This window comes from Danio aesculapii, chromosome 16 (assembly GCF_903798145.1).
Source record: "Danio aesculapii chromosome 16, fDanAes4.1, whole genome shotgun sequence".
Classification (NCBI taxonomy): domain Eukaryota; kingdom Metazoa; phylum Chordata; class Actinopteri; order Cypriniformes; family Danionidae; genus Danio; species Danio aesculapii.
In genome coordinates this window covers 46,844,155-46,861,477 of record NC_079450.1, presented here as the reverse complement: position 1 = coordinate 46,861,477, position 17,323 = coordinate 46,844,155, and the positions used below count along the sequence as shown (strand labels likewise).

General features: G+C 38.2%; 1 protein-coding gene across 1 annotated transcript in view; it reads left to right on the top strand.

Moving 5' to 3' along the window:
* LOC130243144 (dynein axonemal heavy chain 11) overlaps positions 1–17,323 on the top strand; it is a 140,820-nt gene that overhangs the window by 103,525 nt on the left and 19,972 nt on the right. Inside the window, 7 exon segments of the mRNA XM_056475211.1 lie at positions 5,664–5,786; positions 7,524–7,728; positions 9,772–9,936; positions 10,161–10,301; positions 13,583–13,753; positions 14,165–14,287; positions 17,121–17,314. Coding sequence (XP_056331186.1) covers positions 5,664–5,786; positions 7,524–7,728; positions 9,772–9,936; positions 10,161–10,301; positions 13,583–13,753; positions 14,165–14,287; positions 17,121–17,314 — 1,122 coding nt within the window.

Below are 17,323 nucleotides of genomic sequence, written 5' to 3'. Positions count from 1 at the left end.
GGGGAGGACTAGCCTTAAAGGCCCAGTACAAAAAAACAGCAACCAAGTTTTACCAGTTATAATACAGACACTTCAGACAGTTATAACAAATACTCTGATGGTTGTTTTGAGCTGAAACTTTACAGACACATTCTGGGGACACAAAAGACTTATATTAAATCTGAAAAAAGGGGTAACCTAGGTGCCCCTTAAGTAATGGACCGTTATTCTAAAGTGTTACACGTTTTATATTTATGTTTTTTTTTTTTTTGCATGCTCTTCCAATTGGCTATTTTGATAAATTATTAAATTTTAATATACCTTAAACCACAAGTGTCAAATCCAGTTCCTGGAGGGCCGCAGCTCTGCACAGTTTAGTTCCAACCCTAATTAAACTTATTAAAGAGCCCCTATTGTGGGTTTTTGAAAATGACCTTCCATGTAGTGTGTAACATGGCTCTAAGTGAAGTGAAATATCCAGCAAAGGCTTAAATCTGAAAGTGGACAGTTTTTAAAGCTATTGATTCATCTAAAAAAAGAGTCGACTTATAGTGGTTAGAATGAATCGTCTTCAAAACGAGTCTTCAGCCGTTTCGGCATGACGTGGCTATGAAACATAAGCCCTGCCCAATTGTTGCGTGTGCAAACCCGGGAAAATTTAAACCTGTGGCCCCGCCTACTAACCCAGCAGCAAATACAAACAGATCCTGAAGTCATCATGAGTCATGAAGGCGCTGTGCTTACCTAGATATTATTGGAAGTGTGAGGGAAATAGGAGATATCGTTTGATAAAGGCAGGATCAGAAAAGACAACTGATATATAAAACTTGTGAGACGAATGGACAGACACTACACCAGGGGTGTGTGCAAAATAAGGCCAGTTTATTAGGCACAAAGGCAGGTTCCTGCACGCTGAGGAGTGAGCGCTACAACCCCAGGCTGGGGATGTGATCTCTGGGCAAAACAGAGTAAGCCCTGAGAACATATAACACTTCACGCAAGAGGTGCCACAGCAATAACTGCAAATAGAAATTATCTAAGTTACAGCTGAGACGGGAGAAAAGCTCCAAAATGAAAGATAATTAATGAAATCAGACCTGGCCCACGACACAGTTCATAAGTGTATGTGAAAGGCTGTCTTCTTGTTTTCTCTAGCTTGCAACTGATGTATTTAATTGTGTTTTGTTACTTGTAACCGCTTGTACTGTATAAGGTTAACTCTTTATATTCTCATATCGCGTCTAATGCCACGTTGAAACGTTCTGTGTGCCACTTTGTTTACGGATTTAAACGCATTACTCTGTTACTCTGGACGCGTAGTTTAGCTTTTGCTGCTGTGGGGATTAATACTGAATGTGTGTCATTGTTAAGAATGGAGCAATATGCTGGTGTTTGACCACACTGCTTTTGGTGGGAAGGTGTCTGAATAACACTGTTGAGTAAGTTTTACTATGAAGCATGTTTCAGGTGTCCGCTGCGGTCAGATCCTTTACCAATGTTGGCGAACCGGGGGCTTGACAAACCACGCTGGGCATTTTACTGTCCCAAGCTGTGCGCTGTTGACCAATCACAACAGGCTGTCATCGGTCCAATCAGCGCAGATTAGCTTCGCGCTAAGGAGAGGTTTGGGAACAAATGAATCGCTGAACGATTTATATGGGAGTCACTGGGATAATGCAGGGTGGGGCTGGGCCCCCCTAATTTGGATGCATATTTTTGTGTCAAAACGCCACGGAGAAGCAAAATCAGCCATCGGTGGTGCGCGCTCTCGCTCTCGCGCGCACTCACTCTCTCTGCTTTCACTCACTCTCTCTGTCAGTGACTGTGCTGCGCACTTCAGTTTCCTGCATTTGTCAGAAGTTAACCCCAAATTGACACAGCAGGTAATAAAAAGATTCAACTTCAGTCATGTATATGTTGTGAAACACTATCAAAATGTCCACTGTTGATTATATTAGACTTCTGTTTTCAATAGCGATTTCAAAATTTTTAATAAAGGAAGTCCTTGGCTATGCAGTGGTTATTATTAATCAGAAATTAAGTGTACATAGTTTTTTGTTATGCAGTCTTGAACTTACAAACAGTCGGCAAGAACCGTAAAACAGATGTAACACATTGATCCAGTTTTCAGTCACGCTCATGTAAACGTAATATTAAACTCGTTTAGTTTTGCCTTTATTCATTTTTTATTTCAGTTGTGACATAAAGCAAGAGTCATCAACACATGACTTATTACAACATGTTTTTAAACATAATAGTTTAACTAATTTCTAATAACTACTTTTTCATCTTCCCCATTGTGACAGTCAGTGCATACTATTTTACTAGTTATTTTGCAAGATAGTTTAGAGTTCAGATTAAAGTCCCTTTAAGTATTCTGTAGTCTTTGATTCAGATTAAAGTGTAATTTAAAGACTTAACTAGGTTATGTTAACTAGGAATTTGGAATACTTAGTCAAGTTATTGTATGAGTGGTTTGTTGTGTAGACAATAAAAAAATACACAGTACATATTTCTTGAGGAGACTAATAACACTGACTTAAAATTGCTTTTTAAAAAATTAAAAACTGCTTTTATTCAAGAAATAAACTGTAAGAAATTAGACTTATTATGACGCCAGAAGAATTATTTGTGTTTTTACAGGAAATACTGTAAAAATCACCTGAGTGTGATTTAGATCACAGGATTTTTTTTTTAATTACTGGGAGGGCGAAAAATAGACTTCAACTGCATCTGTTAAAGTTTACAGGTGCAAAAATGCCTTGATGTACTTGAATGTTATAAGTGTGTTATTGTGAGTTTAAGTTATTTAATTAGCTTATTTATTAGCTTATTTATGTGGACAGGGCAGCACAGTGGTGCAGTGGATAGCACAATCGGCTCACAGCAAAAATGTCTCTGGTTCGAGCCCCAGCTGGGTCAGTTGGCATTTCTGTGTGGAGTTTGCATGTTCTCCCCGTGTTGGTGTAGGTTTCCTCTGGGTACTCCGGTTTCCCCCACAAGTCCCCACAAGTCCATCTGGTATGAATTGGGTAAGCTAAATTGTCCATGGTGTATGAGTGTTTCCCAGTGATGGGTTGGAGCTGGAAGGGCATCCACTGCTTAAAACATATGCTGGATAAGTTGGTGGTTCATTCCGCTGTGGCAACCCCGGATTAATAAAGGCACTAAGCCGAAAAGAAAATGAATGAATGAATGTTTATGAAGACTGCAGAATGATGCATAAAAAATGACATTGAATAATTGTTTAAGTAGTTTGTGGTGTATGTTAAAATGTGCCCCCTAAAAGTACAAGTGGCCCCTGCCCATCCCCCCCAGTTACTCTGATCTAGAACCGCCACTGATAATTTGACCAATTTATGTGTTTGGGCCCTATGATACACCCGGCGCAAAAAGACGCAAACTGTGTTTGGCAAGATTTTTTGCTATTTTCAGACCATCGCAACTCTAATTTTCACATTTTGCACCACGTTTTTTAAATAGCAAATACATTTGCACCACTTTGTGGACTCATGAGTGTTCCGGTCTAAAAAGGAGGTGTGTTAAGGTTCATTGTTGGCATGCTGCTATTTTAAGGAACTGAAATAGACTGCGCCACTGACCAGCTGAAAGCTGGTCTAAAGTCCAGCACAGAGCACATTAGTTTGTGGGTTCAAATGCTTACACATTGCTTAATACACACAGGATGTGCAGCAATACACAAATATCTTTACGTATGAAAAAAGCAAAGGATTAAAATGTTACAAAAAGTATTATTTTCTGCATAAATATAAAAAGACACAACCTTCGTGCCTTCTTCATGTCTTTTCCAGGGCTTTTTTCAGTTTATTCATGACAATTTGCAATTGTAAATTGTTACTATTATTAGTAGTATTATTAATTATATGCATATTTATATTTATTTGAATAAAAACAAGTTTAGATTTGTCCACCTGCAGGGTTTTGGAGATGTATGCATCACCATATGGGGCATAAGAATAGGATGTGTGTTTGGATTTAACTCAGTTTTTTGGCCTCACTTCCTTATCATTGTTCATTTATTTGTTTGCTGGAAAATAGAACTAAATTTAGAAATAGTTTTGAAACAAATATTTGCGCTTAGTGGAGTGAGTTTCCACAGTTTTATTATCAGTGAAGTAAAGGAGTAAAGTAAAGAGTAAAAGTAAATTAAAGAGAAAGTAAAGAGGCCGAATGGAGGAGGCTCATTCTTTATCCTCGCGCTGCAGATGGTCTGTTTAACTGTTTTCTCGCTAGTGAAGCGCTCAGTTTTTCCACTTACAAACTCCGCAATGTAAATAGCAAATGCGCCATGGCACGACCCAACTGACTCTTAAAGGGAAATGGAAGATAACACTCTGATTGGTTTAATGCACGTTATGCACAATACTCACCCATTACTCTTTAAGAGAATAAGCACAACCCTGTTAGACCATGCGCCGAGGATGTGGATGTTCTCTAGCATCTAGTATGAATGAAAAAGAAATAACTTTAATGTTTGTGATCACAACACTATTTCAGAGGCTGTGTAATCTGAGGACCCACTGTCCTCATAATTTTATTTTCAACCTATCCAGCTAACTCTGCTGGATAATTGACTTCTGCTGTTTTATTTTTTTGGGGGTTTTTTTTGCATATAAATTATTGCCATTAATATTGTCATTGCAATAAACACCACACCATATTGTGATATCACCCACACCCAGTCAAAATCACTTTAAGTTTCTCATCACATACAATGCAGCTTCTCCTTTTTTTCTCTCGGATATTACACCTGATGTTAAGATGCGTTTTTTTGTACACAAAAATACAATAGGAAAATCTCAGATAACAAATTAAACAATTGACTAAAGTTCAACATTTATTATTGTCTAAAATATGCAGCTATACATTCAACTTTTTTCGCAGAAATTAATAAATATTTGGCTACAATTTTTTAAACTACAGCTTTACCTTCTCATTCTTTTTAGCTCTCATTACTGTCTATGAATTTTGTGTATTTCTTCAATGTATTATATCATATATAAAGTTATTATTGTGCTGATTATTGTTGTATATGGTGATTTCAGTCACCAGAATGTTGCATTATCATTCTTTTTGCATTATGAAAACTCATGATCACTTGCATACTGTACATTTCATTAATTTAAATGCTTTGATGTCCTAAAATATTTGTTAATCAAGTTTAAAAGTGCTCAACCAGTATAAATGCTCTATTGCAAACTCATTGTAAATAAATTAATGCATAATATGCAAATGCATCATAAATGCAAATAATATTTATGACTTCATCTTGTTAGAGAATATTTAATTGATAAATGTTTTAACATTACTATTAAATATAAAAAGTGCACAGATATTAATAAATAGAAAAGTATACATGTTATTAATTGTAATTCTTTTAATGTACAGTGAAAATTTTGCATTATTTTTTGACAGTAGATTGAAATATCAGAAACATTGTAACATGCACCTGCCCATAGATCCTTCCTCTTTTAAAAAGAGTTTAAAACTGGCCTCTCAAAACTCTTCTTTTTTCCTCTTTCTAACTTACAGACTTTACTCTTTAAAATTTTGCAGATGTTTAACATTCACAAACAGCTATTTTTCAGAACACGTTTATTATATGCAGGACAATCAAGCTTAAAATATTAATCTTGTAATTAACTGTATTTGGTGTTTTACAGGTATCTGGATGTAATTGAGCAGGCTTTGGCCTGTGGTGAGGTGGTCTTGATTAAGAACATGAAGGAGCGAGTGGACCCCCCCCTGGAACCACTGCTAGGAAGACAAACCTTAAAGAAAGGAAGGCAGGTTTAACCAATTCTTTTATTTTGGCTTATTTTGGGGTGTATTGCAGTCAAGTTGCTAGATTAAAAATACACTTTTTGTACTGCAGAGGATTTTGGCATAGATATGGAGACCTTCACTGAGTCCAGTTTTCGCCGTGTTCAGTATGAAAACTAGAATGGAAGATGAATTAGGGCTATGGGATTTGAATAGAGGTGAAGGCAGCGGTATTGATTCTGCACTCAGAGAAGCTGATAAATGTGCATTTGTTTGCTTTTTTTCTTTATGTGTGTTGAATACGGATCAGTTCTAGCCGGCCAGTGTGTTGTGTTTTACTCTGAGACAGCAATATTATTTGTAAATTTAATTTTTGTGTATTATTTTGCTATATATTTTGTTGTTTTGTATTGTTTTAATTTTTAATTTTCCTCAATCTTAGCAAAGTTGAACTAAACCTGTTACGAGAGGAGAGATCATAGTCTAAAACACTGACTTCTCAGTTTTACTTAATTTTAATGAATATCTATGCATTTGGGGCGACACAGTGACTCAATGGTTAGCACTGCTGCCTCACAGCAAGAAGGTCACTGGTTCGAGTCCCAGCTGGGTCAGTTGGCATTTCTGTGGGAAGTGGGATTCCTTCGGGTGCTCTAGTTTCCCCCACAGTCCAAAGACATGCTGTATAGGTAAACTAAATTGGCCATAGTGTATGTGTGTGAATGAGTGTGTATGGATGTTTTCCAGTACTGGGTTGCAGCTGGAAGGGCATCTGCTGTGTAAAACATACTGTATGCTGGATAAGTGGGCCGATCATTCTACTGTGGCGACCCCTGATAAATAAGGGACTAAGCCAAAGGAAAATGAATGAATGAGTCTATGCATTTGGGTTATTAATGTATAAATGAACTTCATTCACATTTAAATTCGTCAACAGCATTATTCAATTTGCAGTAACTATTGTGTAACTCCAAGTATTTTAGGATATGTAAATAGATTCAACGCATCATCTGTTTTCTTGTTTTTCAGTGCCCCAATTTATTAATTTTCCTTCTAGTCTTTTGTCCTTGTAGTATTGTACTACAGAGACACCTGCAGTCCCCTTCTTTTGACCCATAACTGTGGCCCGATGTTTAATTTGATTACAAGTTTATTCCAGCGCCTGACCCACGCACCGGTCCATTCCTGTGATTAATCCAGCCCGGCCACAGCAGCCATGATGGATCTGGTGCGCTTTCTCGGCTGAAGTTCATTAATAATTGGAATGTTGCGGAGTGTGAAGTAATGAATACTAATTATTCCTTTCATGTCTGACGGAGGAGCATGAGCCAATCCATCAGCTGGGACTTTAATTTGGTGAAGTAATGGTTCTATCAATAGTACATTAATTCCATCTTTTGAAGATATAGAGCGGACACGGGCCTTGCCGGACCCTTTGGCATGAGAGTTGTTGCTGCTGGCTGACAGGCACGGGGTAATTAGGGAAAAATTAAAAGCCGCCACGTTTGGCCAGCCAGGCCTGATTTAATTGAATTGCAGATTGGGATAAATATTGGCTGCTGGGAATATCATCTTCCAGTTTTATTTAACGCCTTTGCTTGTGGTGGCCATTGGGAGCATTTGTCATCCTTTTCTGTTTGCTTCAATTAGGCGTATTGGTGAAACTGGTGTCTGGTGCTGATAAAAAGCTCTTCCTGGTGATTTTTTTCCTCACAGAATGCTATTTACTGAAAGAATAACACAATGTGGTGCTTTTATAGGTACATCAGACTGGGTGATAAGGAGTGTGAGTATGACAAAGGTTTTCGTCTTCTTCTACACACTAAGCAAGCAAACCCTCACTTTCCGCCAGAGATGCAGGCCCAGACCACGCTGATCAACTTCACCGTGACCCGCTCCGGTCTGGAGGATCAGCTCCTGGGGCAAGTGGTCACGCAAGAAAGGCCTGAGCTGGAGATGATGAAGGTCTGTCAGTCATGCTGTAATGGTTTCACAATATACAGTATAAAACTAGTAAATTATGCTCAATGGGATCTGTTTGTTGTGAAAGTTCGGAATAAGAGAGAAAATAATGTATGCAGATTTACAAAAGTGCAGCTAAGTGTAATATTGCAACAGGGTTAACTATGAGTTTGGTTTTCATAAATTTTACAGCTTTATTTTCAAGATTTCAACCATAGCTGATGATTGAAAAAGCTTGTTTGGCATGCTGTCTCGAGGGTGAACCCTGAGCTTATAAGATCCTCGAGCCCTGGGGTCCCGTTAGCAGGGCATGAGGGGATTTTGAGCTCAGGTAGATCTCGATGAACTCCCTCATCTTGTTGATGGCTAATGACAGATTTAGTGCCAATTTGGTGTGGTCAAATTACTTATATTGTGTGTTTTTGGATTGTGGGAGGGTACCAGGGGAAACCCCACGCGAGCACAGGGAGAACATGCAAACTCTGCACAGAAATGTTGACTGGCCAGTAAGGACTTTTAACCTGTGACATTCTTGCTGTGAGGCAACAGAGCTAATCACTGGGCCGCCATGTCACTAAATCTAGAAAAAGGAGAGAGGATTATGGGTGGGAGGGGTTATTCTTCAAGATGAAGATACTGAGGATAACTCTGGATATTGATAGTGAGTTAGGAATTGTCTGATTGGTGAATCAGGACCAGCCATGCACAATCATAAGCATGTGATCCTCTTGAAATTAGAATTAATTTTCCCAAAAATGAAGATTATGTTGATTATTCCCCTTCATGCTATTCTGATCCCCTGAGACCTTTGTTCATCTTCAAAACACAAATGAGGATATTTTAAATGAAATCTGAGAGCTCTCTGGCCCTCCATAGACAGCAAGGGTCATGGTATGCCCCAAAAAATACTAAAGATATTATCAAAACATTTCATGTAACTTGGTTCAGATGTAATGGTACAAATCTCCAAGAACACTTTTGTGTACCAAAAAACAAACAAAAAAACAGGTAAATACATCTTTGTTCGCCAGACAGGTCCACATGTGCATTTACTACAGCAATATGATGCTTGTGTGTAACACTATTTTCAATACATCTTATTGTTCATAGTAAACACCCTGACAAGGAAGAAAAAACATAAACGAACATAGTAGTGCTGACGATTAATCGAAAAGTAATCGAAAACGACATTCAAAACCTTTAATCAATTTTTTAAATTACTTTCTCTAACGTGTGTGGAGTCATGTGACCTCACTCTGTTAAGGCTAAATTATACTTATTATATTATGATTTATACTTATTATATTATTATAATATTATACTTCTGCCAAGGGCACGAGTACAGCACAGCCTTCACATACCCACGCACCTCTCAAAAAATTTACTTACACGTCACAACAATGCGTAGCACAACTTTGTGATTGGTCGGTTTGGTAGAGATGATGATGGTGAGCGGTGCAGGTACATTTTAGGCAATGTGTGTTTCAATTTCAGTTTTTCAGCATTCGTGTCAATAAATGATCATAGATAGTGTGTTTACTTCAGTTATTTTAAAATCAAGTAATGCACACTTCATTCAAAAGATCACTCACTTGTGAGCATATTTACTATTTAAAACTTGTCAGTGAACTATGAGCGCAAAAACATAAAATTAATAAATAAAATAATCGTTGATTAACCGTAAGTTAAAATGTTCAATTAATCAAGATTTTGATTATAGGCCAAATCGCCCAACGCTAGAACAGATTTTTTTTGTTTGGTTTTTTGGCACACAAAATTGTTCTTGGACCTTTGTATGATTACAGTACCACAGAACCACTGAAGTCATATAGAATGTTTTGAAAATGTTTTTGGTCTGAACGTCTCGCAACTCTTACTATCTATGGGGAATTTGGGAGCTAGAAAAAATATATAATTTGTGTTCTAAAGATGAACAATGATTCTTAGGGGATCGGGTGAGTACTTTAATGCTAAAATTTTAATTTTTGGGTTAACTAATCCTTTAATAATTAATAAAGTCCTGAAGTCCATCTTTGATTGTTTCAGCTGGAGCTGAGCACTCAGCAGAACTTGTGTCAGATTGAGCTAAAGAGACTTGAGGATGAACTGTTGAGCAAACTGTCAGCGGCAGAGGGAAACTTCCTGAGAGATACAGCCCTAGTGGAGCAGCTGGAACACACCAAGAACACTGCCAGACACATCCAGAACAAGGTACCATTCTCACTGTCCAGTTACCTTATAATGGTTTTTCCGGCTTAGGTCTCATTTTTGCATTGTTTAAGGGAAAGTTTTAAAAATAGTGTGATGGATAAAAGACTGAAATGTGGAAAGACAGTCAGTGTTCATTCCAATAGCCTGTTTTATTAAATGCTACTATATAATAAAAAGCTGTACCATATGTAGTTGTATATCCCAACAGTGCACTGTTTACACAGGCTGTTGCAGCTCGAGAGAATGAGATAAAGACCAACGAGGCACGAGATCTCTACAGGCCAGCAGCAGAAAGAGCCGCTCTGCTCTACTTCATTATAAAAGAACTCCACTATGTTAATCCCATGTACCAGTACTCCCTCAAGGTAACACACTACACATCTGCTTCATTTAGTTCAGATCACTCGCTCTAAAATTTGTTTTCCCATTTTGTGCGGTGGGTTTGTGCATATGTGAATGACAAATCACAATCAAGTGCGCACCAAAAGAAGACCTAATAAGCTTACTGAGACCTGGGCCTTGTACCATGAAGCTGGATTAGCTGACTAGCCAGTTAAGTTTCAGTTTAGTTTTGGTACAGTAACATGAAGGCAGCTTAATTTTAATCACACTTTCTTACCATGGTATTATGGAGCTGCTGGGCTACCTTCATGATATCTAAATTTATCCAAACTCGAACAGACCAAAAATGCAAAAAATACTTACGATTTTAGACTAAATCGGCTACTGTAGTCAGCTGCACTGTGGATTATAATAGGATGAGGGAAGGTATTTGTTTACAGGTCTTAAGCAACAGCTCCATAGTAGTGCAACTCGGGGACAACTATTAAAGTGACTTGTGATATATTACAAATTTCTTTATATATATATAAATGATGTTTTTACATTGTAAGATGCATTCTGAGGAGTCAGGTTTGATTGCCTATGTGTAAGAGACAGTATCGTTTCTCCATATCATGTCTCCACAGTAATGTATATTGTAAGTTCCAGGTATGGCTCTGTCTTTTTGTATTTAACTGAGTGCCAGGCTGCAGTAGTTAAGGTTTTTGAGATGAACGACACAGCGACGGCGAGTTCTCATTAAAGGATTCTACTTTGACGATACCTGAAATTTCTCCTGGTTTGTCTCTTATTTAATTCACAACAAATGACAAAAAGTTAAGTATGGCTACCAATTGCTGTGGCTGGAACCAGCTGAAAGTATTTCAAATACAGTCATTAAACAACATCAGTATCTGTTTTTGGCCAGATGTGTTGCTGAATGTATTTCCTATAATGTTATTCGATTAGTCAGAGTTAATGTGTGCACATACAGTATTCCTATGAAACTCCCGCAAACCAAGAGGGGCGAAAAAACCAGCAGACAACATGTCAATGGTTAGTATGCAGAAACGACTTGCTGACAGTTTTTCTGGTCATTATTCATTCATTCATTCATTTTCTTATCGGCTTAGTCCCCTTGTTAATCTGGGGTTGCCACAGCAGAATGAACTGACAACTTATCCAGCATATGTTTTACGCAGCGGATGGCCTTTTAACTGCAACCCATCTCTGACAAACATCCATACACACTTATACACTATGGACAATTTAGCGTACCCAATTCACCTGTACCGCATGTCTTTGGATTGTGGGGGAAACCGGAGCACCCGGAGGAAAACCACGCGAACGTAGGGAGAACATGCAAACTCCACACATAAATGCCAACTGACCCAGCTGAGGCTCAAACCAGCGACCTTCTTGCTGTGAGGCGACAGCACTACCTACTGCGCCACCGTGTTGCCCCAAGCTACATCATATGAGACAAAAGGATTGATTCTTGCAATCTTAATGTCCACTTTAGTTTATGAATCACCACATGTTTGCCTGTGTGTAGCCATTAATATGCCTGGATATGTGCCATTTATGAGGACCTCTCACAGCAGCGGTTCCCAACAGGGGGGTCCCGGCCCACAAGGGGGCCACAGCGAGCTCTGTGGGTTGTTGCATCATATTTTAAAAGTTTTTTGGCAGGGGACAATGGGCTAGATGCACACAGACTTTTAATTTTCAGCCAGGCAGCCCAAGTCTTTCTATTACAAAATTGTCACGTTTAAGATCTGATTTTTTTTTTTTTAATTCAGCGATCTTCACTGCCTGTTAGATATACAATATGAAGTGGGTCTCAGATCAGACAAGAAGCACTGCATTAAATTCCATTTCCCCCCGCCTGTTGCTGTAGCTGTTGCGCCTGTTGCTACTGACGGCGCTAGTGGTTACAACAGTCTTTCATCTTGTTTTACGCTTGAAAAACTAAATGAATGCTTAAGTCTATTAAATGAGTGTATTTTAATTACATTAAAACAAATTACAACATCAATGCTGTAAAAACAACCTTGTGAAATTGAAAATAGTCTTTCACCGGAAGTTTAATGTTGACTTTAAAACTCTAGCTGTGCATAGAGCCCATTAGGAAAACGATCATGTTGTCTTAGTTCATTTTATCCCCTTGCTGACCAAAAAATATGCAAAATTTGAGACCATAATATTAATGACCCAAGCATACTGGACCCAAGTGAGACGCTCCAAACATTTTGGGTCACATCGCTTGGAATACTGGAAACACGAAATGCAGGAAATGCCAAGATAGTTACCTGAACTATCGTTTTATTCCATTTTCTTTAAGCAGAGTCCCTGACCCACCACAGTGGATTATCTGTGCCAAAGTTCAAACGAATGCATGAGGCAGACCAAATTAATAAGACATTTGCAGACGACTCATCTCAATACCGCGACAAGCTCAGAGCATTTTTTGAGCGCAAGGCAAGGCAAGGCATTGATACACACCCAAAATAAGATGAGGGACGTCACAGCTACTGACAAGAAACTTTTTAAAAATTGGCAACTAATTGGCAACTAATATATATGGCCAATTTAAGGGCCAAAGGCTTACGTTTTTCAGGTACAAATGGCCTACTCAGGTTTTGCTTTTATATTTTACCTTAGACTATTATTTGTGCATACACATACAGTATCTAGATATAGTAATAAACATATTGTTTGTTTGAAAACAACCTTTTTTGTCATCCTTACTGCAAACTTGTATGAGTGATACAGTAATATCATTAAATGTTGAGGTGGGGGGGCTTGTTGAAAAGGGGGTCTCAGGCAAAAAAAAGTTGGGAACCACTGTCTCACAGGAACACTTATCGCACACAGTCTCATCTTTCTATTCTCAAGTTAAAAACAACATTCACAATAGCGAGTCTAATCACCATATTGGTAAATATGCACTCAGACATCATGTTCACAAACAAAAATATTAATTTTAATAATCTTTATGACGATATTGTCAACCGTTCTGTTGTCCAGTGACTTACTCAATTGACCTAACCTACCTAGTTAACCCAATTAAGCAATTAAATTTCACTTTAAGGTGAATACCATTTTTTTATGCAAATAAACTGCCATGTTATGTATCATTATCATCACAAAGACAAAATAAATGAGTTATTAGATGTTAGTTAGTAAAATGTTTTTAGATATTTGTTATTAAAACTATTATGTTTGAAATGTGTTATAAAATATCTTTCTAAAATAAACAGCGCTTGGAAAAGAATAAAAAAATCTGATCATATTGTCTTCAACTGTATATCTTACATTTAAGGCCTTCAACAAAGTGTTCCTGAAAGCCATTGCGAGAGCTCCAAGTGATGAAGATGTGTCCCTGCGTGTTTTATCTCTGACCGAGTCCATCACCCATTCAGCCCTTCAGTTCACCTGCCAGGGGCTCTTCCAGCGAGACCGACTCACCTTCCTCACCCACACCGCCCTCCAGGTGAGTGGGACGAATAGAAACACCTCCCATCCACCCACCACCACCTCCTCCCTTCCTCCTCCAGGACTTTGTCATTCACATCAATCACTCCACATTTCTGCCCTTACATTAAGTTCCATTAGGCCCTGTCAGAGGAGCCGGGCCCGTTCCTATTGATTAACTCTCAGAGGCCGGGCACTGCTCTCCCTTAGCTGGTCAACTCTGACAGGAGGCTGGGCCGCAATGGCAGAATGCAAATACCTGTCAGGACAGCACCTGTTTTCCCTGCTGTCTCCAACGCCTGTCCTTCACACGTTCACATCAAACCGAGTAAAGCTGTTGCGAGACCTGCTTGTCCTTCTCTGATGGATGGAGACATCTGTATTCAACAGGCCTGAGGTCTAATGTCCTCATTATTTTGCTTTTGTTCAGGTTCTCCTGATGAGGGGCTCCATTGATGCTCAGGATCTGGAGATTCTGCTGAGGTTTCCTGTAGAGGTTTATGAGAGCAGTCCTGTCAGCTTCCTGTCGCCACAGGCCTGGGGTGCTATTAAGGTACGAACCACCTGTGCCTGGACACGTGGTATAACTTGAGTCAACATTGCTGTTTAGAAAAATATACATTTTTAAATCTCTTAATAAGTTAAACAAACTATTCCAGAGGTTTATAAACTATTTATTGACAAGTATGTGTGGTGATAAAAGGGACCCCTGTTCAAAAATACAAAGCTAGTACATTTTTTTTTTTTTAACACAGACATTTTACTAAGTTTCCTTAGTAAAAACTAAGTCTATGGAGTTCAATGATCACAGGTTTTGTTGCTTTCTTTAAAAAAATAATAAATAAATAAATAAATAAATAAATAAATAAATAAATAAATATAACAGAGAGTAGGCAATTAAATTAAAATTGCATTTAAACTCAAACAGGCTCAAATCAGCTGATCAAAAGGATAGGACCATAGCCTTAAAAAGTTCAGTTCTGTGCAAAACTGGCTTTGCTGTAAGTTTCCTTCGGCCTGTAACACTCTAATGATCTCTAGATGGCAAAGGCAAAAAGGCTTTCTCTTATTGAACATGGCAGGATTGTTGAGCTGCACAAGCTAGGGCTCTCACAGCATGTCGTTGCTGCCGAAGTTGGACGCAGTAAGACAGTCATTTTAAATTTCTTAAAAGATCCTGAGCATTATGGGACAAAAAAGTCAAGTGGTAGACCCAAAAAAATTTCACCTGCACTGAGCCAGAGGATCAGACAAGCTGTCCGAGAAGACATAGGCAGATCTTCAACCAAAATTAAGGCTCTTACTGATGCTGACTGCAGCCCAATAACCATAAGACGACATCTTCGAGAGAAGGGCTTAAAGAACAAAAAACGTCTTCAAAGTTTTCTCCCACACCACAAACTTGCACGTTTTGAATTTGCAAGGGAGCACCAAACATGGGACATTGAAAAGTGGAAGAAAGTTTTGTTCTCTGACGAAAAAAAAATTAACTTGGCTTCCTGATGGCTTCCAACGCTACTGGCACGACAAGGAGATTCCACAGGAAATGTTAACTACACGGCACAGTGGTGGAGGCTCCATCATGATCTGGGGTGCTTTTTCCCTTAATAGTAAGATTGAGCTTCAGGTTGTGCAGGGGCGTCAAACACCTGCTGGTTATGTAGACATGTTGCAGCGGGCATCCCTCTTGACTGCGGGCCCTCGTCTGTGCAGTAATGACTGGATATTTCAGCAAGAAACGCCGCAATTCACAATGCCCGCCTGACGAAATGCTTCTTCCAGGAGAATAACGTTGCTCTTTTGGACCATCCTCCATGCTCCCCTGATTTAACGCCAGTTCCAGACCGTGGGTGACCTTCTTGAAGCCATCTTAACCACATAGAGCAACAGTACCACCAGCCTCCTGGAAACACTTGTATCAAGCATGCCGAAATGAGTGTTTGATGTGATCAACAAGTATAGAGGCGCTACTTATTACTGAGTCGTGTTTAACAATTTTAGTTTTATTGTCTTGTTTTTTGGCGTATGGTCCTAAACTTCTGATCAAACCTATTTAAGTTTAAATGCTTTTTTCAATAAATTGCCAATTCTCAGTTTTTTTGCTTCTGCACCTGTGTCTTCTTTGGGTATTTTAAAGCAGTGCTTACAATCGGATTATGATCTACTCGTGTGATTAACTGTAATGTTTCTCCCAGTCTTAAGATTTTGTTCTGGACTGTATATATATATATATATATATATATATATATATATATATACAAACCATTGTTATACAATAACTTGCCTAATTACCCTAACCTTCCTAGTTAACCTAATTAACCTAGCAAAGCCTTTAAATGTCACTTTAAGCTGTATAGAAGTGTCTTGAAAAATATCTAGTAAAATATTATTTACTGTCATCATGGCAAAGATAAAAGAAATCAGTTATTAGAAATGAGTTATTAAAACTATTATGTTTAGAAATGTGTTGAAGAAATTTTCTTTCTGTTAAACAGAAATTGGGGAAAAAATAAATGGGGCTAATAATTCAGGGGGCCTAATAATTCTGACTTCAACTGAGTGTGTGTGTGTATATATATATTTGTGTGTATAAAAAAGTAAGAAACCCAAGGTTTAAAGTGAGTAAGAGGTAAATAAATTGTTAAAATTTTCTGTTTTGGGTGAACTATGATTTAAGGGTGATATTGGAAGATATTAAGTGGGTCCCAAATTGCATAATTATGCATTATTTTACGCCATTTTGTAGTAAAAATAGTGTAAGTATTGCATTCGCACTTCATTTATTTTTATCCTGCAAATTATATTTTATCCTTAAGCATAATTTTATTCTCCTGCATAAACAATTATGCATTATGAATGTGGTTGTAGTCATGGCATGTACCACTAGCTTGTTTTGGTCATTTCACTAATTTGGCAATTGTTAAAATTTGACGGGGAAAATGTTTACATTTTTGTTTAGTAAAAAAACATTAGTGTTCTAATGGGGCAACACTACTGTAAACTCATACACTACACAGTTGAGTGTATACGTTTATAAGTCCATAGTGTGTAAGTGTGTAATGTCGCATTTGGGATGCAGCTGTAGGGTTTTTTTGTTTTAAAGAGAAGTTAATTCAGAAATTAATTTTTGACATCGTTTACTCACCCTCCACTTGATCCAAACTTGTTTAAGTTTGAACAAAGAAAGAACATATTTGGAAGAATGTTAGCTTTCCATACTATTTTTTTTCATATCATGGATGTTAATGACTACTGGTTCCCAACATATTCTTCCAAATATCTTCTTGTTTTAAACAGAAAAAAGTAACAGATTTTCAAGTGAATTATCACTTAAATTTTTGTTGTATAATACTTAGTTTAGTAGCAAAATGTCATTTTGCTTTTAGAGCATCTCCATGCAAGATGCATTCAGGGGTCTGGACAGGGATGTTGAAGGGTCTGCCAAACGCTGGAGGAAACTGGTGGAGTCTGAGTGTCCTGAAAGAGAGCGTTTCCCTCAGGACTGGAAGACCAAGAGCCCTCTCCAGAGACTCATCATTCTAAGAGCTATCCGGCCTGACAGGATGACCTACGCTCTCCGGTAATGAGC